Source organism: Hipposideros armiger, unplaced genomic scaffold (assembly GCF_001890085.2).
Source record: "Hipposideros armiger isolate ML-2016 unplaced genomic scaffold, ASM189008v1 scaffold_170, whole genome shotgun sequence".
Classification (NCBI taxonomy): domain Eukaryota; kingdom Metazoa; phylum Chordata; class Mammalia; order Chiroptera; family Hipposideridae; genus Hipposideros; species Hipposideros armiger.
The window spans coordinates 1,130,632-1,153,434 of NW_017731520.1; the positions used below are offsets into that span (position 1 = coordinate 1,130,632).

Consider the following 22,803-nt stretch of genomic DNA (forward strand, 5'->3'; position numbering starts at 1 on the left):
GAAGATAAAGGAAATATTGAAAGGAAGACATTTTGATGACATTCAGGACATCAAGGGTAGTATGATAACAGCTCTGCTGGCCATTCCAGAAAAAGAGTTCCAAAATTGCTTTGAATGGTGGACTAGGCGCTGGTGTCGGTGCATAGCTTCCCAAGGGGAGTGCTTCAAAGATGACCATAGTGATATTCAGCAGTGAGGTATGTAGCACTTTTTCTAGGATGAGTTCGTGAACTTAATTGTCAGACTTTCGTATATGGAATCTAAAAAAGATAAAAAGCTCATAGGAAAAGAGATCAGACTGGTTAGTAGACAAGGAGGGCGGAAGGAGGGGGAATCGAAGTAAGATGTTCTAAGGTACAAACTTCCAGTTATAAGATAAATAAGTACTAGGGGTGTTAGGTACAACGTGATAACTATTGCTAACACTGCTGTATGATACATAGCGAAGTTGTTAAGAGTAAATCCTATAAGTTCTCATGACAAGGAGAAATTTTTTTCCTTTTTTCTTTCTTTTCATTATATGATAAAATGGATGTTAATTGAACCTAACATGGTAATCATTTCACAATATATGTAAATCAAACCACCATGCTGTACGCCTTCAACTTATACAGTGATGCATGTCTAATTACTTCCCAATAAAACTGGGGAAAAAAACAACAAACCTGTTAAGATTTGTTAAGTGAATCTGACAGTGTTAATACATAGGTCATTTATTATCAAAGGAGAAAGGTTATCCAAAGTAAGCAATTTGTTTGTAATACTGTATGAAAATATTTTTATATACAGATATAGTGTCAAAATTAAATATACATATTCCATTAATTAAAAGTCCAACATATATTATTCTTTCAAAAATATACTTCCCAAATTGCAAACTCATTTAGACAAGTTTTATTACACATAAATGACAGAAGAAACTCAGTACTACGGTTTAGCATCCTTAGAACAGGTGACTTGCTATTCCATGAAATGATTCTTTATTTTTGTTTTAAAACATTTGCTATGCCATTTATTGGAGGTACTGTGTTATATACATTCATGTTTAATTTTATCTCAGTACCTCTCTTAAGAATCTTGAATTCCTTTATGGCGTTGCTTTACAATATGTGTCTCTTGTTCTCCTGGGCACTATCCGTATCTCACTGTTAACTGTGAAACATTTCCAGCACAGAAGATGACAATTTCCACTCTCATTGCAGTAGACTGACGTATAGGGAGCCATAAAATTATTTTGATAATAAAGCAATGTTAATTTTTAATCCTTGTAACCTTTATATACTTCACAGATTTTATATGTCTTCTTCTGAAAAATTTTAACAGGTTTATAAAGTATTGCTGCAACTAATATGTTACATGGACTGTCTACAAATGAATGCCAGCTGGTACATGTCCGCAATACATATGAAGCAGTTCTTTGATGGCAGCATCCGGGCTTCCACTGTTTATGTCCATCTTCTAGTACCGCAGTATGTTCTCAATTGCTCTAATCCATTTTTACCAGGATACATTCAGTAACTTCTAGGAGGCATCCCACCCCCAAAAAACTGTGTGAGCAGATAGATTCTTGAAGGATACAGCTAAAGTTCACATGTTTTTATATTGTCACTCCATATTTTTCAATGTTCTTTAGTGCCACTCAAAATTTTATTCCAACAAGTTTTTATCTTTTCTAGTAGTATCCGTAGGAAACACATGTCTTCCTGTTTTCTCTGTTCCTTTAAAGATTTTTTCTCTTCCTACAGAAATATATTTAAAAAGAAGTTTTAAGTTCACATTTTTGTAAAAATACACATTTTAAAATATTCAATCTGCAACTGCCATCATGTTAAGCTATACTGAAATTTTAGTATAATGGAAAAGGAGAATCTTGCATGATATTTTAAAACTATGATTTATAACTATAGTTATGATAATTGATGTATAGGAAATTCAAAGTTGTTGTGGTTTGAAGATTAAAATTCATTAAAGAGCTAAGTCAAGTAAGTGGCTGCCGTTTTCACCCCTGCAACAGTGGATACACGAATGCTGTTTAAACTTCTGTGAGAAAGATTTTTTTTTAGATTACTCAATTAAGTTTTTTAATATGGAAGAAAATGTATTTTTTTATAGAAGGAATAGTTAACACTGAAAATATCCAGAGTATTTTGACCAAGACGATTACTAAGGATCTACCCTGAAGTCCACCCCAGCAGTCTGGTCTTCACTACAGTGTGGACAACGCCTGCCTCATGAGCTAGTTTTCGGTTCCTGACGAGAACCTTAAAAAGTGTTACTTGTACAGCCTGCAGAGAGGAGAAAAAGATGCCTCACATGGCATAGACACAGGGGAGTGACTCTGCATTACTCAGTTATATTCCCGTGGGCCCCTGGGAAGCGGGCTTAGTGCAGGGCAGGGGAGTTCACTTAGACAGCAACCAACTGTTGGGCAGGTATTGTGCTCAGTGCTTTACGTACATTGCTTCATTCTTATCTACTGAACTCTGCGAAATTGACAGTTTCGCCTCCTTTCACAGATGAGGAAACTGAGCTACAAAGAGGATAAATAAGCTGCCAGGTCCCATGACAAGTAAGTGTCATTACTGGGTCTTGAGCTCATCTTCCTGTTTTTGGTTTAGTCACAAATTTGGATCACTCTTAGTTATACATTTAATAACACTAACACATAGCCTTTAAATAATCCTTTTAAAAGATGAGACAACAGATTTCAAAGATAAATAGGAAGGGGAATTTCTCATACTCTTTTTTTTTTTTATTTTTGCATGGGAAGCAACTTTTATTAATGCTGGCACTGGCTTAGCGGATTCACATCCAGAGGCTGAGCCCCGACCCGGGTGGGACTTGGGACTATATACCTTGAAGCTTCCAGGTTGGCAGCTAAGATTTATTATTAGAACATGTGGCCGTTGTGCCAGTTCCTGGCTGGCTCCTGGGTGAAGTAGGAATTTGGAAATATTAAATGCGGAAGTCTTGCTGACCATACAGTCCAGGAATGTCTTTGTCTCATACTCTTCTTAATGAGAGTCCCAGGACATGTTTGAAAAGTACAAATTGACATTTATGTGACTAAGCAGGTTTTAAATACATAGGTGTGAAAATTTCATGACTGTTCCTCAGAGACCAAGATTGAACATTCATTAAAAAGACAAAAAACAAAGAGCCATGATTCTGCCTCTGTAATCCTGGGAACAAAGATGTGATCTTTCTTTTTAAAACTTTCTTTCCAAATTTTCTTAGCCAGAAGCCCTCAATGTATTTATATTGCTCATGGATTCATTTCAACTCTTCCACTCCAGGTTTCTTGAGTCCCAGGGTGTGCAAACTCACCCTGCTTATAGGAGGAGTAAGGAATTTCCATGTTCCCTTATACCTATTGGTCAAGCGACATTATAATTAATAATGGGAACAAAAAAAGACGAACCCATCAGCTCAAGGACCAGGTGTGTTCACTTTCACATGTCCCATCCTAGTTAATATCATTTTAATGTGTCAACAAATTCAGTTAAGTATTGTGAGTTTTTCATTCATAAATATTTCCTGTATTGCTATATAATTTTGTGTAATATCTAATAGTATGTATAAATATATAATTATAGAATATTCATGGTATTATACATATGTAATAGAGCGGGTGCCAAAGAATGCACACACATTTTAAGAAAGGAAAAAAACTGTATTAAAATTGTAATACTCAATATATACCGATAACAAAAGATGAATACAAGTCATGTGTATACATTTCTTTGGCACTCCAGTATATACTTAATACTCTATACCAATTGGTATAAAATGGGTTCTCATTTTTAATTTGTATTTCTTTACTAACTCAAAAGGATGGCTTTTTTTCTTCATATGCTTTTTTTTTGTAGTTTGTTTTCTTCTATATAAAGAGTTTATGGCTTTTGCCTATTACCTACTGATGTTTTAATTTTGTTGCTTTTTAAAAAAAATCAGTGCTCTGATATTTCCCCTAGCGTCTTTTATTTAAAAAAAAATGGTATAAAGGGATCCAATTTGTAAGCAGTACCTCCTTATTCCTTTTATTAACATTATAATGAATATTTTAAAACCAACCATAAAAAAGAAAATTCAAAGAGAAACATTAAAGAATTAAGTGGAGTAAAAAGCTGATAAAGAAAGAAAATTATACAATTATTCTCACCAAATTCTTGGTGGGTTGGGCTTCACCCAGGGAAGGTTGCTTTTTTCCTTTGTCCTTAAAAACAAAGTTACATTTACAACATTGAATATTAATCCTTTGTCACTCCTCCCATTAATGTAATTGCTAATTTTCATATGCCTCTCAGCTTATCTAAGCTATTTGAGAATCCACTTCCAATTATTTATTGTTAGTATAGCAGAATAATAATTCCATTTAGAAACAGAATACAGGCATACCTTGTTTTATTGCACTTCATTTTCTTTAACTGCTTCCCAGATAATGCATTTTTAACAAATTGAAGGTGTGTGGCAACCCTGCGCTGAGCAAGTCTGTCAGTGCTATTTCTTTTAACATTTGTTTGCTTCCCTATCTGTGTCACATTTTAGTAATTCTCTCAATATTTCAAACTTTCCCATTATTATTATGTTTTTTTCTGGTGATCTGTGATCAGTGATCTTTGATGTTACTATTGTAATTGTTTTGGGGTGCCACTAACTACACCCATGTAAGATGGTGAACTTCACTGATAAACGTGTGTGTTCTGACTGCTCCACCCACCGGACGTTCCCCCACCTCTCTCCCTCCCCTGGGGCCTCCCTAGTCCCTGAGACACAATAGTACTGATTTAGGCCCATTAATAACCCTAGAGTGGCTTCTGAGTGTTCAAGTGAAAGGAAGAACCACATGTCTCGCACTTTAAACCGAAAGCTAGATGATTAAGCTCAGAGAGGAAGGCATGTCGAAAGCCGAGACAGGTTGGAAGCCAGGCCGCTCACACCAGTCAGCCCAGCTGGGAAAGAGGGAAAGTTCTTGAAGGAAATGGATGGTGCTCCTCCAGTGAACTCAGGAATGATAAGAAAGCAAAGCAGGCTTATTGCTGATACGGAGACAGTCTTAGGGGTCTGGATAGGAGGTCACACCAGGCACAGCCTGCCCTTAAGCCCGAGCCTCATCCAGAGCAAGGCCCTGCCTCTCTTCAATTCTAGGAAGGCTGAGAGAGGGCGGGGGGCTGCAGAGGGGAAGGCGGAAGCTGGTGGAGGCTGGTTCATGGGGTTTAAGGAAAGGTGCCGTCTCCGTAACATGGAAGTACAAGGTGAAGCAGCAGGTGCTGATGGAGAAGCTGCAGCAAATTACCCAGACGGTCTAGCTAAGATAATTCATGATGGTGGCTCCACTGAACAACAGATTTTGGGGTTTTTTTTATCTTTTCTTATTTATTTATTATTTTTTAGCTGAGCCATCCTGCCACTTGTTGGCAGCTCAGGCAGCACAGCTCGGGCTGGGAATCGAACCGCTGTTGCTCAGCGCTCACACTCTTGAGCGAGCTCTTAACCAACTGAGCCACTCGGCCGGCCCAACAGATTTTCAATGTGGATAAAACAGCTGTTATTGGGAGAAGATGCCATCTAGGACTTGCACAGCTAGAGAGAAATCAGTGCCTGGCTTCAAAGCTTCGAAGGACAGGCTGCCTCTCTTGTTAGGGGCTCATGCAGCTGGTGACTTTAAGTTGAAGCCAACACTCATTTACCATTCTGAAAATCCTAGGGCCCTTAGGGATTATGCTAAATCTACTCTGCCTGTGTCTATAAATGGAAGAACAAGACTGGGTGAGAGCATATCTGTTTACAATACGGTTTACTGAATACATTAAGCCACTGTTGAGATTTACCGCTCAAAAAAAAAATCTCTTTCAAAATATTACTGCTTGTTCACAATGCACCTGGTCACCCAAAAGCTCTGATGGAGACGGACAATGAGATGAATCTTGTTTTCATGCCTGTGAACACAACATCCTTTCTGCAGCCCATGGATCAAAGAGTGATTTTGACTTTAAGGTCTTATTATTAAAGAAATACATTTCAAAAGGCTACAGCTGCCACAGATGGTGATTCCTCTGATGGATCTGGGCAAAGTCAATTGAAAACCTTCTGGAAAGGATTCACCATTCCAGATGCCATTGAGAACATGTGTGATTCATGGGAAGAGGTCAAATATCCACATTAACAGGAGTCTGGAAGAAGTTGTTTCCAACCCTCAGGGATGACTTGAGGGGGTAAGACTTCAGCGGAGGAAGTCACTGCAGATGTGGTGGAAACAGCAAGAGAACTAGAATTAGAAGTGGAGCCTGAACACGTGGCTGAATGGCTGCAATCTCATGATAAAGCTTTAATAGTGAGGAGTTGCTTCTCATGGATGAGCCAACAAAGTGGTTTCTTGAGGTAAAATATAGTCCTGGTCAAGACGCTGTGAAGATTGTGGAAATGACAACAATAGATTTAGAATATTACATAAATTAGTTAGTTGATACAGCAGTGGATGTGTTTGAGAGAATTGACTCCTATTTTGAAAGAAGTTCTACTGTGGGTACAATGGTATCAAACAGCATCATGTGTTACAGAGAAATGTTTGTGAAAGGAAGAGTCGATTGATATGACAGACTTCACTGTGGTCTTATTTGAAGAAATTGCCACAGCCACCCGACCTGCAGCCACCACCACCCTGTCAGTCAGCAGCCATCAACATCGAGGCAAGGCCTTCCACCAGCAAAACGATTATGACTTGCTGAAGGCTCAGATGAGGATTAGCATTTTCTTAGCAATCAAGTATTTTTAAATTAAGGTATGTACATTTTTAGACATAATGCTATTGAACACTTAATAGACTACACTATAGTATAAACAACTTTTATATGCACTGGGAAACCTAAAAATTTGTGTGACTCGCTTTATTGCAATATTTACTTTATTGCTGTAAATATTGAAACTGAACCCCCACAATGTCTCCAAGGTCTGCCTGTATCAGGAAAATGGAAAAAGCAAGGAGGTCAGTCTTCCGAATACCCTGGATCCGTAAGTTTGCAGGTATGCCCAGCACTGTGTTAATGACTGTGAGATATGAAAACCTACAGTAACAGAGACAAAACTAAAATTGCAATCAACATGAAAATATCATTCAATTGTTAAATCCTGATTATAAATTTCATTATGGTTTACCCATCAGAGGCAAAATGAGATAAACAATAGTAAAAGCCTGTAGCATGTCTGACTCATGAAGAAAATTCTAAGTAGCTGACTGTCTCCAACATCTTTTCAAGAAAAAGGTGGACTGTATCAGGTTAGTTAGTGGTGTAACATAATTTTATTTAATTTCAAGAATAAATTGTTTGCATATTCTTTCTCTACAGTTAGTTGATTTTGGAACATGGTGGTCCAGGAAAAGCTCAACACATGGAAAGAGAAATTGCAAATGTATTGCAAACCCAACAGCCCTTACCCCATCCCTAGGCCAAGAGCTGATATCACTAGTTTGTTCTGTGGTCTTTTCAGGTGAGCCCTGACTTGAGGCTTATACTAAGCACAGTGTTTCCAATAGTCACTACAAAGCAACTGGATGTGTGAGCAGCATGACGCCTATCTGTTATTCCTGCATTCGACAGAATTTCGAAATCACTGAAATAAGGATTAAGAGCTGGTAGGCTAGAGTATGAAGTCTTCATGAACTTTGAGCCCGGCCTTATAGGATGCAAAGAACAGAATAGATCAGATTTATAGAAAAGAGGAAAGTAGAAATTCCATATAAAGGACTAACATAAATGTGGGGCAAAAATGGGAAATAAACTTGGCAAATCTAGGACCCCGAGAGGAGACTGGCTTTCATCAAGTACATAACGTAAAAAGTGAAGTGGTCCAACTGATATCATCTTTATTGTTATCAGTGTCAGTAGATCTCAAAAACAGTCTTAACATTCTTAACCTTCTGTGGGCAACTACTGGTGTTAAAAAATAAAAACACACACAGCCCCTTTTCTATCATAAAAATGCTAAAAGTTTCTTTTAAAAAAATCCCAAGAAAACTTGGCTTTGTGTGGCAGCTGGTAAAATTCCTGAAGAGAAGGGTAATAGTACCGTATTTCCCCATGTATAAGATGCACCGTTTTACGAAAAATTTGAGGTCTAAAAACTGGGTGCATCTTATTCAGTGATTGTAGATTTTTTTACTTGCATTTCCTGCAAGTGATGAGGAGTTGCATAAATTTTATGATGAATAAAACTTGAGTTCAATAACTTTATATAATACATTTTTTTCAAATTTCAGGCCCCAAAATTAAGGTGCATCTTATACATGGGAGCGTCTTATACATGGGGAAATATGGTAATAAAAATATAACATTTATTGAAACCTTTTTTGTACTAAGCACTTTACATGAATTATGCCATTTAAGCCTTTAATATCCTATAATGTAGATATTATATTCTTCCTCCATTTTGTAGATGAAGTAACTGTTGTCTAGTCTCAAGATGTCTTCCAAATTTTGCTGTTTAATAACCACTAGCAGAGGAGTACGGAAAAGTTAGCCCTATACTTATCAAAATTATTTAAGCAAAAAAAAATAGAAAATTGTTGGACGTATATATGCCGTTTTAACATATAAAGGTATTTGTTAAATACATTGTATTACCTGTTTTATTGGCTATGAATTCTCATAAATGTATACATACATGGATTAAAATTATTAATACATTTTAGAGATAAAAATTTACCATTCCCCACCCAACTTATCACACTAGCCTCCTTGAAAGTTATTATGGCAATGAAGTATGCATTCACTTATTTTCACTCCCATTTTATAAACTATTTATTTGCCCTAGCCAAGAGACAAACAGGTACTTTCCGAGATTTTCCTCTTCCAAATTGAGTAAATGCATTTCAACTTTAAGTTACAATCTTTTAGAATTCTATGACAATGGATATGTTTATCAGAGAATGTTAATACCCTATCAGGGGAGTAGTTTATATTTTTGTTCAAAAAAGCCGTCCTCAGCTTACCTTTCTGGTGCAGTTCAACAGCTGTAATGTGCCCTGTGAAAGTATTGATACGTGGTGCTTCAACTCCGCACTGATATTCGTGTTAAGAAAATACTTCAACTTGCGAGCAGCAGTTTTTAAAAACATAGCTTCCTATTACAGAAAAAAATCAGAAGGGCTATGGTTCAAATAAAATATTAAGAAATGATCAGCTTTCTTGAGGATCCTAAAGCCAAAACTGTGTTACTAAAGAATGCCCCTCCCCCACCCAGGCTTTCTCTTCCAGTTAATCACGTGGCTGACAAGTAGCTAGCCTGAAACTGTTTCTCTCCTAGGTGACAGCCTGAAGTGCCTAGAACTTGGTTTAATGATTATCTGACTTTTTAAATTCTCTTTCTCTTTTGTATATGTGTGGTCTTACCACTTACGGGTGAACATATAACAAGTTTATTTCATTTCACACAAGATAACCAAAGGGGAAGTCTCCGAGAAGCAACAATAATGAAAGGTATGTGTGATTTTACTTGTTGTTATTAATTTTGCACCTTTTGAGCTATGGGCGAATAGCTGGCATTAAGGGTCATATTCACCTAAAACAAATTTTTCAGATATTTAAAGTAAGAAATTAAAAAAAAAGAATTTATGGATATACTATTAGATGTCATGAGATTAACTCAGCTATTATGAGTTTTATCAAAGACTACTGAATACCACACTCTAGTTTTTGTAGAAAGAAATTATACAAATTTTGGGGGGAAGTTTGTAAATTGTATTATTACACCAACTAGAAGTGGTAGTGGTGTGAAGGTTAGCAAATATTGAAAGAAAAAATTTCAAGATGCCTACAACTAAATTATGCCCATAACTTATGTTTATGTGTGTGAAAGCAATCACTCTAACAAGCATTTTCCTGCAAAACATTTTCAGAAATAAGAAATGTGTGTCTTTGAATTTAGCAGTTCTTCTAGTGTTTTCTAGGTGAAAAATGAAATGCTAAAATAAAAAAGAATAATCAAATAAGCACAGGCCTAGTTGTAAAATAAAGTATAAAACGAGACCATAGTATAACTTAATAGATCAGCGGGAACTGTCTGGTTAGAACCAAAAAAAAAAAAAAAAAGTTATTAATATAATCAATATAATTATCTAACAGAGATACAAAAAATATAGGCTTCTATGAAATCAAACTCAAATGACATATAAACTGCAAGTAATTATCATTACCTTATCATCATCACATGAATGCTTTTTAAAAAAGTTAGGTTCATTATTCGGGCAATTGCTATTATTTTCTGTCGTGTTCTGTAATAAATAATATAAAATTATATGATTAAACTGGGGACTTTTCTAATATGTAGTAATTATTAAAATAACAATGTTTAATACTTGGTATTTATATGTACATTTTAAGGAAATAACTTTAGCCTGGCTCAGCTGACTAGGCATGAAGAATAGTTTTCTATAGTTGAAGAATAAACAAGTAAATACACAAACCCTCACATATTTAGAGCTCCCCCCAGAGTCCATCGTTTAATTCCAGAAATTGTTAAGAGAATCTGGCCCATTAGGGCAAATTTTAGAAGTTATACTCTACAGACAAAATGCTATAAATTTTGAAATCATGAGGTTGAGATGCATTTAAGAGGTTATTTGGTTCAATTTTCTGCCACAATAAAACAGAAACAAAGAGAATTTACATTAGAATGAAGGAAAAACCTCTTGACATTGAGAGTACAGTTGAAAGTCATTCTACAACATTTTTAACAATCCAGTCTGGGATGTTTGAGGTAGAATTTTGCTAAGAAATGACGGAGCTGAATGTCTGTGCATTGTTATGTAGGAGTGGAAAAGCAGACTGGTGCACTCGCATGTTTCATTCCTACAGCATGTCGCACTGGAAGGTGGGGATTGACCAAATCACGAATTCAGTTGGCATATTAGGTTTCCTATCGATTCAGATTCTCTTATGCACAGGGTTGGACAATCTCTGTCCAGCAAACCAGCAATTCCACGCTATCAGAGCTTCTAGACAGACTTCAAGCAATCTTAGCCTGTATGTTGTCACCAAAGAAACAGGACAGAAAGTGGCTTAATGGCAGGAGTCAGTTAGGGGCCTCTGATCTTCATCTGCCTCTCAGAAAACTGCGCATCACTCTTGCAATCTGCAAAAAGTGTAAGTGCTCTCTGGGTTTATTCTGAATTCAAACAAACATACTATCTGTTTTACTGACAGGAATTACTGTCTGACATATGCTCATTCACTTACCCATTCAACACTTACTACGGGCCAGTGTGCAAGCCCTGCCAAGCCCTATGGGGAAACGAAGATAAGAAAACCCAATCCCGTTTCTTGTGCCATTTGATATCAAGGGCGGGTGCTGTATCCACTGGACATTTTTACATCACTTCTTATCTTTGGAAAAGAATGCTTTTGTAAACAAAAGATTTGTTAGTACCAACCACCCCAGTCATACCGCAAATAATCTCAAGTGCATACAGATGTCTTTTCTATAGCTCTCCTCATGTTGCTTTCATGCACATTCCTAAAATGGTAGTAGAGAATTAATATTTGCCTATAAAATCATTTTTGTATTGACTTGCATTTAACCCCAAGAAGGACAATACACCATACATTTTCTCTTTAATAAAGAATACTTTTAATTTTTGCATCCTTCAAAAAAAAAGAAGACAAATGTGCAGGTGATCTGTCTGACGTTTTCCAATTTACCAAAAATATTATATGAAATATGTCACAGAATTAGTACCAATTTCTTGGAGAATATAACAAATTGCATGACAAATGAATATTTGAAAAGCCATATTGGTTAACACATTGCTCCAGGTATTAAAAAAACTCAATTTTGGCAGACACAGAAAGGTAATGTTATACCAATTGATTTGTTTGCCAAGTGTTTGCTACAGTATATAGAGATGTTTACACTTAAAAGGTGGACGCCTACAGAAGTCACAATTATTATTAACTAGTTGACTTTAGAGCATTTTATGAATAAATTTAACCGTGTGCCAATTATAGTTGCTTTCTGAAATTTTTATTCAAGGTCTGTAAGAAGGATGGCTTGGACTGAGATTATAGAATGAATCATGGCATTGGAAACAACCTTATATAGCCATTGTTTGATTTAACAAATAGTAGAATTACTTTACCAATAACAATTTCTTACAAGCATCTTGCCATATGTGAAGATGTCTTCATATCTATTATGAATATGGAAACTTACAAGAGAAAAGCCAGCGTCACATTGACTCTGAACTATTGGGTTGTTGGAAAAGTCATGACGCATTTTGTCTATGTTTTTCAAAGGTCATTTATTTGTATAACGAACAAAGATCAATCAATGATATATTGCCCATTTTGTTCGATAACCTTTTGCCATCTTTCAGTGAGCTTTATAATTCCTCATTCATAGAAGGACCTGTCTTTGCAAAAAACTGAACAAGGTGCTGACTTACAGCCTCATCTGAACTGAACGTTATACCATGCAAGGAGTTTTGAAGAGAGCGAAACAAGTGGAAGTCTGACGGCGCAAGGTCAGGCGAGTATGGTGTGTGTGGCAACACATCCCATCCAAGCTCCAATAATTTTTGATGGGTGATCAAACTGGTGTGTAGTCTCACGTTGTCGCGATGGACCACAACTCCTTTACAATGAACAATCTCTGGACATTTCTGGATGATGGATTCATCCAAACTGTCCAATTGCTGACAGAACACATTCGAACTGATTGATTGGTTCCTTGGTAGGAACTTGAAAAACACAACACCTTTAAAATCCCACCACACTGAGAGCATAACCTTCCTCTGATGAATGTCTGCTTTCGATGTCATTTGAGGTGAATCATCACGTCGGGACCAAGACCGTTTGCACACCACATTGTTGTAAACAATCCACTTCTCATCACCAGTTATCAATCGCTTCAAAAAAGGACCGTTTTCCTCATGTTTAATAAGCATATTGCAGATGTTTATACGCGCCGTCAAATAGACTTCTTTGAGTTCATGCGAAACCCAAATATCAAGCTTGCTTATGTATCCCAGCTTCTTCAGGTGGTCGTGAACGCTGGAATGATGGATGGTCAATGTTTCTGCAATCTCTCATGTCGTGTAACGTGGGTTTGAGTAGATCACTGCCTTTATTTTGTCATCATCAACCTCGGTGGGCCTCCCTGGCCGAGGAGCATCGTTGAGATCAAAATCACCAGCACGGAGTTTTGTGAACCGTTGTTGGCACTGATGTTCTTGTAGAGCGTTGTCACCGTAAACTTTATGCAACTTTTCACAAGCTTGATGCACACTCTTCCCTTTATGGAAGTAAAACAGTAAAATATGGCAAAAATGCACAGTTTGGTCTTCCATCTTCAACTTGTTGTAAAATCTCCAAAACTCAACCAAATGGCTCAAATTTTTTTAGAATGAAGCTAGAACTGTCAGCTGTCAAATGACATAGCAATAACATAGATGAGAATGACTCTAGTACTCCCAGAAATGAACTAGTGCCATCTGTTGCAAACATGCATCATGACTTTTCTGACAACCCAATAAAATATTTTCTAGTATAAAACATTGTTATATAAGTTGTTCCTAAAATACATGTCCTTTCAGTTTTTAGAATTACATCTTCTTTCATTTCAGTATAGTTTTCTTGTATCTTTGAATTTTTTTCCATTGTAACAATATCTTCTTCAGAAACACTAATTACATATACAATGATTTTTTTATTTCACTTTTTCTTTTACATGTTTGTCTTTGATTTTTTAAATTCCATTTTGTATGGTTTTTCTCCATCATATCTTCCATATGCACCTTTCTAACAGGGCAATCATTTCTGATTTTTTATTTTATTCTCCACTTTCTCCCCTAAATCTAGGGAGCTCACTTGCATTCTTTTTCTCTATCCCCCACTTCTGAAATTATATTATTTTCAGCTTTTAATTTGGTTTCTTAGTGTTAAGAATAATTTTTTTGACATTTTCTACTGCTTTCATGGATAATTAATCTGTGTTCTGAATTCTTCATTTTCCTTATTTACGTATTCATTTGATTACTTATGTGTTCATTTATTGGGTTGTCAGAAAAGTCATGATGTATTTTTTCTGCTTTTCATTGCAAAAATGCGTCATAACTTTTCTGACAACCCAATATTTTGGTAGTATCAATACACAGTGTTTCCTCTTTGATTTTCTGATTATTTTTTGAAGGGATGCTACAGTAGATTAGAATGTTTAGTCAATATTTGACTACCCCATTGGAGGCTGTATTCATTTCTTAGGGCTGCTCTAACGAACAGTACCAAAAGCTCAGTGGCTCAAAACAATCAAAGCGTATTCTTTCACAGTTCTGGAGGCCAGAAGGCCAGAGTCAAGGTGTCAGCTGGAGACTCCAGTGGAGGATTTGTTGTTGGCCTTTTCTGTCGTCTGGTGGCTGCCAGCATTCCTTGGTGTTCCTTAGCTTGTGGCCACATGACTTCTGTGTCTGCTTTCATTGTCACATCACTTTCTTCTCTGCGTATGTATGTCAAGTCTCTCTCTGCTCTGTCTTATAAGGATACCTGTAAAATGGTATTTGTGGATAATCCAGGATAACCTTACCATGTGCAAATCCTTAATCATATCTGCAAAGACTCATTGTCCTTATAAATTTCCAGGGGTTAGAACCTGATCTCTTTGGGTGGCCATCATTCAGCCGACTGTAGAGAGGTATTTCTCTGCCCATGGATGTCGTGTTTCACCAAAAGACTTTGGGTCGTGGATATGAGCAGACCGTACAAGAGCAGAGGCTTGAGCTATGCCTGCGCAACTGAGCTCAGTGCCCTGTATTCTTGTCTTTCAACAGGAGAAGAATTAGCCTCTGGTAGCAGCTTGTGCTCATTATCTATTATTGCATAATAAATTATCACAAAGATTAGTAGCTTAAAACACCAAGTATCATTGTACAGTTTCTGCGGGTCAGAAATTTGGGAGGAAATTAACTGGGCTTCCAGCTCTGCATCAGGGTGTTGGCCATGTCTGTAGGCACCTCAGGCTTGACTGTGGCTGGAGGATCAGTCCACTTTCCTGATGCCTCATTCCCAGCTGTTGGCAGGAGGCCTCAATTTCTCACCTCATGGGCCTCTCCACAGGCTTAACTGGGTATCCTTCCAAGATGGCAGCTGCCTTCCCTCCAAGCATGCAATTCAAGAGAGAGAAAGGTGGAGACCTCCATGCTTTTTATGCCCCAGTCTTGAAAGCCACACACTTCCGCTTCCTTCTTATTCTGTTGGCTCGAAGTGAATCACTAATTCCAGTCCACACTCAAGGGGAAGGGAATTAAATTCCACCTCTTGAAAGGAGGCGTGTCAAAGCATTTGTGGGCATGTGTTAAAATGACCACACCGCTGCTCTGCCATCCCGTGACCCAGAAGGAAGCATGTGGAAGGGATCAGCCCAGCCACTCGCATACCTGTGAATCAGAGAAAACTGCTGGTGCCTTTGCGGCTGTTGGTTGTGAAGTCAAAGCTGACTGATACACAATCATTGCTTCTTGGATCCATTAACTGTCCAAATATAATGTAGGAAGGACGGAGCAAAGGTAATGGATTAGGGCGGCCCCTTCAGTTCAAGTATGTTGCCTCAGAACGCATATTCTTATCCATTTGCTATATTCTCTGTCATGGAGACACATTTCTCTTCTTAATTTTTTCATATTTTTCTTTTCCTTTCAAAAGAGGTCAGTATGGCCCACAGTGAAACTTCACGGTCACATATGCTGCTGTATGTGAACTAATGTCTATTTATTCCCAATAAATAATTCTGGCCCGCAGCTAGGTAACTGACTGCTGTTTCCTTTCTATTCTCCTTCTGTTCATTTTTTGGTCTGGTTCTAAGGATTGCAGTTTTGACAGAAAAGAGGGATTCGGTCTCAGGTCTTATAATTTTTTGAAAGTGAACTTGGTTCCTGCAGAAATACTCTTCATTTCTCATTATCACCATCACAACCCATCCAGGGCCCAAAGACTGGTACCACATAGAAACTCATTTGCAGGACCTTTTGAAAAATGTGAGACTTATTGTTGATGAAATCTATAATCTGTATGAAGTTTGAAAAGGTATATATTGTTCTTGGAATCCTATTTCAAGTGGTACAAATTTTACCATTGGTCAACTAGCTTAGCAGATTACAGTAGGAATTGGTAGTTGATTCCTAGTTTAAATGAAAAGTCATTCATTTATTCTTCAATCAAACACTTCCTGAGCATCTATCGTGTGCCATATAATCGTGGAGACAGAACTGTGATCAAAATCACAGATGGTTCCTTCTTTCAAGAAGTTTCCTGTCTGGTAGTAAAGACAGACATCAATCCAACAGCCACAGTCAAATCTCAACTTGATAGCGGTTATGAGTAACAGGTATGTGCTACCATGAAAGCCTATACAAGAAGCATGTTACTGAGGAAACTCAGTGAAGACTTCCCTGAGAAAGGAACTCTTCGACTGAGATCTAAAGCATAAGTAAACTAGAGAAAGGAAACAGAGGAGGAGAAGACGTAGAAAACAGCATGTGTGGCTGCATTTAAGTGGGAGGGAACAGTAGGAGGTATGCTTCTGGATAGAAGCAAGGGAAAGCTGGAAAGAAAGCAACAGACACCATGGTTCCACATGAAACCAGAGGGACCGGAAGAGACAAAATTATTCACAGGCTTAAGACATGCGAAGGAGCTTTGTCTTGATCCTAAAGTCAATAATTAATGACTAAATACCCCTTTCGAAGATCATATTAGTAACAGCATGGTGAATGGTTTGGAAGGGTTCCAGAAGGTATACGCATGCCTCTTTAGGAGGCTATTACATAGTCAGTGCTTGAGGCAGTGGTTTATCGGACTTGCTGGTGGGAGAGAATGTAGAGGAAGGTGAACAGATTTGAGAAATATTTAGGAAGCACATTTAACATGATTGGGCAATTAAAGTTAAGGGAGATTGACACACCAAGGATAATTCCTGGGTTTTCAGGTGTGTGCATCAGAATATATGGTGTAGGCATCTCCTGAAATAGGGAACAGCAGAAAAGGTGGCGTGAATAAATTATGTGTTTGGGTTTAAGCAGATGAAGTTTGACTTGACTTCCAGAGATCAAAGAGTAGATGTTGGATAGACACATACATAGAGAAGCAGAGAGTTAGGAAGAAAACCAAAGGAATATAGATTGTTTTAAGGAAGTGGTGGTCCATAGTGTGAAATGCCAACTAAAAGGTCAAATAAGTTGAGTTTTGTACGAAATTTATCCATATAACAAAAGTAAAAAACTAAAGTAGAAAAAAGAGACTGATAATAGATGGTAAAATGACGACGAAACATAAAATGAAATATTAAGCAGGTATGAAGAAGTTTGTTTTGAGGTAATATTTATAAGCAAGGGAATAAAATATGCTTATAATAAAACATCAAAAGAAAAATATGTAGAAGCATACATTCAAGTGTACATGCATATGCATACACATGAACATATGTAGAAGAAGTTCTCTTAATTGATCTCCATTTAACTAACTTGCTGGGATGATCAACTCTCTCAATTCCTTCTGCAAAAACATTCTGACTAATGCCACAGCACACTGAACACTCTCAACTTGTAGTCTAGTTTCTAATACACCCATGTATTTTTGCTCTGGTGATTTGAGTTGTGTATTTACTAAGTCAATTCCTTAACAATAATGTATACTTATTATTTAATTATACCACTTAATTAAATACTATAATATATAAAACAAAGAAATACTAGTGTGAAGATAGAGTTGTTTGGAAGACTTCCAATTTCCAATCTGGTATGTAAAGAGCTGAGCAGTCACCGCTCCATCATAACAAGTAAAAAGCTGAACAGACTGAAGGATCATGGGCATCTCTTCTCATATCCACCGGAGAAGTGAGGTTACAGGGCAAACTGCTGCCTCAAATATTAGAGAGACAGACAGGTGGATATAAATAATCACAACTTCCCACGGTTTCCATGGGAAACAGTGCTGGGGTAGGGAAACCTGAACTGTAACTGCCGAGCTGCTGGAAGCTCTGAGTAGACAAGTCTGAGGGTTAAAAACTCCAAGAAGACCCTATCATGGGGGACACACCCTTCTGAATTTTATCTACAGGAGTTCCCCTAAATTCCTCACAGTGAATATCTGAGAAAAATCTCTTTCTGCTTCTGATAGATGGAGGGGAAAAGGGACCATTTTGAAATATGCCAGACCATTATGTTCTCCTGCTCTAGCTAGCTAGCCAGAACCTATTCCGCTGGGGTTTTATCAGAGCCTAATCTTTCTGGGGTAAAGGAAATGCCCAACGCAGTCCCCACCAGCCATTCTGTCTCACCTAAGTGGAGAGGCACCGAGAAGCACTCGTCAAGTTTACAGTCTAGGAGCACAGCCTCATTAAAAAACTGAGATCTAAACAGAGGACTATCAAATGCTTCCCTTCTCCCCATACCTTACCACTGCATTACTAAAAGTCTATTTACCACAAATCCTTTTACCTAGGACATCCTGTCCACATTTCAACAAAAATATTACTAGGCACACTAAAAGGCAAAAAAGCACAATTCTTAGAGACAGAGTAATCATCAGAACCAAAGTCAGCTATGCAGAGATGTTGGAATATTCAGACTAGTGGTTTTAAAAACTGTGATTAATATGCTAAATGGCTTTAATAGGAAAAGTAGACAGCATGCAAGAAAAATGGATAAGTAGAGAGATGGGAATTCTAAGAAAAAATCATAAAGAAATGCTACAGATAAAAAACAATGTAATAATGAGATCTTTATTAGACTAGACATGGCTGAGGAAAGAATCTCTGAACTTGAGGGTGTGAAAACAGAAAATTCCAAAACTGAAAAGCAAAACGAAAAAATACTGGGGAAAAAAACCAAAAGAGAATATCTGATAACTGTGAACACCTACAAAATGTGTAATATGCATAGTAGGAATATTAAAAGGATAAGAAAGAAAAGAACAAAAGAAATATTTGAAACAACAATGTCAAAATTTTCTCCAAATTAATGCCACACACCAAACCACAAAATCAGGAAACTCACAGAACACCAAGAAGGACAAATGCCCCCAATCCTATACCTAGGGATATCATATTCAAACTTTAGAAAATCAAAGATAAAGAAAAATTCTTGAATAAAGCTATGGGGGTGATGGGAGTGTGTGCAGGGAACTTTAGTTATAAAGGAGCAAAAAATTACATGCAACTGCTCCTTGAAACACACGTAAGCAAGAAGAGAACAAAGCGAAATGTTTAAAGTGATGAAAGAAGAAAGCCTAGAATGCTGTACCCTGAGAAGTCATCCTTCAAAGCTTTCCTAAGATCAAGAATGAGGCATTGCTTTTTAACACCATATTGGAAATCCTGGCTGATTCAATAAGAAAAGAAAAGGAAATAGAAGGTACACAAATTAGGAAGGATGCAATAAAACTGTCTTTTTTACCATATGACATGATCAACTTTGAAGATAATCTCAAAGAACTGGAAGAAAAACACCTCCTGGAACTATTAATAATAAATGATTATGGCAAGGTTGCAGTACACAGGTGAGTAGATAAAAATTAACCATTTTCCTATACACCAGCAATGAACAAGTGGAATTTGAAATTAAAAACACACCATTTACAGTAGCACCCCCCAAAATAAAATACTTAAGTATAAATCTAACAAAATATGTACAATCTTTATGCGGAAAACTACAAAACTCTGATGAGAGACCAAAGGAGACCTAAGTAAATGGAGAGATTATCCATGTTCATGGATAAGAAGACTCAATGTTGTCAAGTTGTCAGCTCTCCCAAATTAATCTAGAGATTTATCACAATTTCCATAAAAATCCCAGCAAGTTATTCTGTGGTTATCAACAAGCTGGTTATAAAATTTATATGGACAGGCAAAAGATCCAGAATAGCCCACTCAATATTGAAAGAGAAGATGAAGTCAGAGGACTGACACCACCCAGCCTAAGACTTACTAAGAAACTACAATAGTCAAGACTGTGTGACTGTGGCCAAAGAACAGACAAATAGACCAATGGGACAGACTAGAAGCCCAGGAATATAAATATAGTCACGTAAATATAGGAACGTAAATATAGTCAACTGATCTTTGGCAAAGGAGCAAAGGCAATTCAATGGAACAGTGACAGTCCCTTCCACAAATAGTGCTGGAATAAATGGGACATCCACATTCAAGGAAATGAATCTAGACAGAGATCTTACACACACAAAAATAACATGGATCACAGTCCTAAATCTAAAGTGAAAACAATAAAGCTCCTAGAAGATAACATAGGAGAAAACTTAGATGACCTTGGGTATGGCAATGGCTTTTTAAATGCAAGTCCAAAGGCATGATTTGTGAAAGAAATAATTGGTAATCTGGACTTCATTTAAATCAAAACTTCAAAATATATACATATCTATGTCTATATCTACCTGTTTTCCCTGATTATAATAGCACTATCCATATCCATATATGTTATATATAGATACATATATACACATATATAATACATATGTATGTATACATATTTTATATATATATATGGATGGGATATGTATGTGTGTAATATATATATATATACAGTATATAATCTATTAGGATATTAGGTAGTATACATTAAATAATATGATATAATACATAATATATGTGCATTATATGATTTATGTACAATAGCACTATCCATATCCATACTATAACATATATATCATATTATATGAGTATTATTTATATTATTTACATTATATATTACACACACACACCTAACTCTTTGAAAACAAAGTTTGCAAATTAAACTCTTTTTTAGGGATCTGCTTCCTAAAGTTGTTCCTATAGACAGGTGGGGAATCCACAGAATATTAACATGCTATCCTTTAATGACTGCATCTGTGATTAGACTTGCAGCCACAACGACTGATTTCTTAAGAATCTAAGTGTTTTTAAATGGTAGCATTCCACCCAGAGGTGATTTTACCTAGACAAGGTAAGTACTGCAGGTCCTCGAATAACGTAGTTTCATTCAGCGTCATTTCATTATAACATTGACCAGATGTTCTAGGAATTGTACTCTTGCTTAGATCAATTAGCTTACAGTAAAATTGGTTTTGTTAGATGTCCTTCTGCCACAGTTCCAAGAATCTATCGCTGACATGAAATGAGGGTACTGTACCAAGACAGTGGTGTGTGTGTGTGTGTGTGTGTGTGTGTATGGTATATAAACTTCTATTATATTAATGCTTGCATTTATGTAGAATCGGTTCCTATAATGGAGATTTGCTGACAAATATTGTATATTTGTTTTAAAAAATGATTCAGGCTTCCACCAGCAAATAAGGGAGCACCAGATATGGTCAACCTTTAAATTTTTACCAATTCTAATATGTGACAATTTGTGCGTTGTTCTAGTTTAAATTTGCGTTTCCATGACAAGTACAGGATAAGCATGATTTCATGTTAATTTACAGTTTGTATTTCCTCTATATGAATACCCTGTTCTTATCCACTGTCTTAGGTTGTTTGTCTTTTAATGATCAGTTTTTAAATTTTATTACATATTAGGCATTTTTTAAAATTTCTATGTTTTATTTCAGGTGTATCCCTCATATAATGCATATTTTTATAGAGTGAGTCTTATTTTATAGTTTAAAATAATACATATTTACTGTCAGATATTATTATGCTCCTTTTCATTTTACAAACTTTGTTTTGTAGTTTTGGTATATGAATTTTAGTATATAAAAGACAACTGATTTAGAAGTGTTTTTCAAAAAATATTAAAATTGTATTCTCTCTCAATATAAACAGCAAACGTATCTATTGTCATTTGATATAAGAAAAGGGATTTATCATCCTTTTTACTTTCAGTCCTCCAATAGCCACGTGCTTTGCATATTATTTGTTTGCAGGTGAAATGTGTTATGGCAGTGTCTCTATATTACAGTAACTATCTAGACATCACTAAATAGTTCAGTACTTAATAATAGTCATTTTATATCACCACTTGTTTATTAGTATCTTGTCCAGCTGGACTAATTTGAGAGTCAGCCTTTTGTTGCTATTGCTTTAGATAAGGAAGTTGTATCCTTTTTGGGCTCTGCGTATCTTTATTTTCCTTGGCACGTTCAATAATACTTGCCTAGGTCTAGGATTGTGGGTTCATGCTCTTGATTATCACAAATCTCAGGAGAAACTGGTCAACTGGAGGTAAAAATTGGTGAAAAGTTGGAGGGTAGCCTAATTTTATTTTGTTTTATTAGAAAGCCTACGTCCTTGTTCTTCCAGGAAGGATGCTTGCTTGAAAAATTTCTCCTTGGTATACCCTAGTGTTTGTCTCTTGCTATTATTGTTGACTCATAATCAACAGATTATTTTTTTTAATGCAAAATAGATCTCTCTTCAATTCTGGAACTTTTGCTTCTATTTCATTTGTTATTTTTTTTCTTCAGATTCATTTATTATTCATAGATTAGCTCTCTGGATTCTGTCTATGGTATCAATTACCTTCTCTTAATTGTATATATGCACACATACACAGATTAATAGGTGTGTGTGTGTGTGTGTGTGAGAGAGAGAGAGAGAGAGAGAAATGCTACAGATAAAAAACAATGTAATAATGAGATCTTTATTAGACTAGACATGGCTGAGGAAAGAATCTCAGGGAATTAAATTCCACCTCTTGAAAGGAGGCGTGTCAAAGCATTTGTGGGCATGTGTTAAAATGACCACACCGCTGCTCTGCCATCCCGTGACCCAGAAGGAAGCATGTGGAAGGGATCAGCCCAGCCACTCGCATACCTGTGAATCAGA

At 36.6% G+C, this 22,803-nt stretch overlaps 1 protein-coding gene and 1 long non-coding RNA gene across 7 annotated transcripts in view; one reads left to right on the forward strand and one right to left on the reverse strand.

The window, feature by feature from the left end:
- Positions 1–695: 695 nt before the first annotated feature.
- Positions 696–22,803, reverse strand: part of IL7 (interleukin 7) — a 59,406-nt gene continuing 37,298 nt past the window's right edge. The window contains exons 3-6 of one of the 3 annotated variants that reach the window (XM_019651963.1): positions 10,193–10,270; positions 8,990–9,121; positions 4,163–4,216; positions 696–1,739 (exon numbers count right to left, since the gene is read on the reverse strand). In XM_019651963.1, the coding sequence (XP_019507508.1) occupies positions 1,620–1,739; positions 4,163–4,216; positions 8,990–9,121; positions 10,193–10,270 (384 nt within the window). In that variant the 3' untranslated portion in view covers positions 696–1,619. The remainder of the gene's footprint in view (positions 1,740–4,162; positions 4,217–8,989; positions 9,122–10,192; positions 10,271–22,803) is intronic. The other 2 variants (XM_019651964.1, XM_019651965.1) reach the window with 2 other exon arrangements.
- LOC109387836 (uncharacterized) overlaps positions 9,108–22,803 on the forward strand; it is an 86,657-nt gene continuing 72,961 nt past the window's right edge. For all 4 annotated transcript variants that reach the window (XR_002125111.1, XR_002125108.1, XR_002125109.1 and 1 more), the window contains exon 1: positions 9,108–9,476. This is a non-coding gene — a long non-coding RNA (uncharacterized LOC109387836). The remainder of the gene's footprint in view (positions 9,477–22,803) is intronic.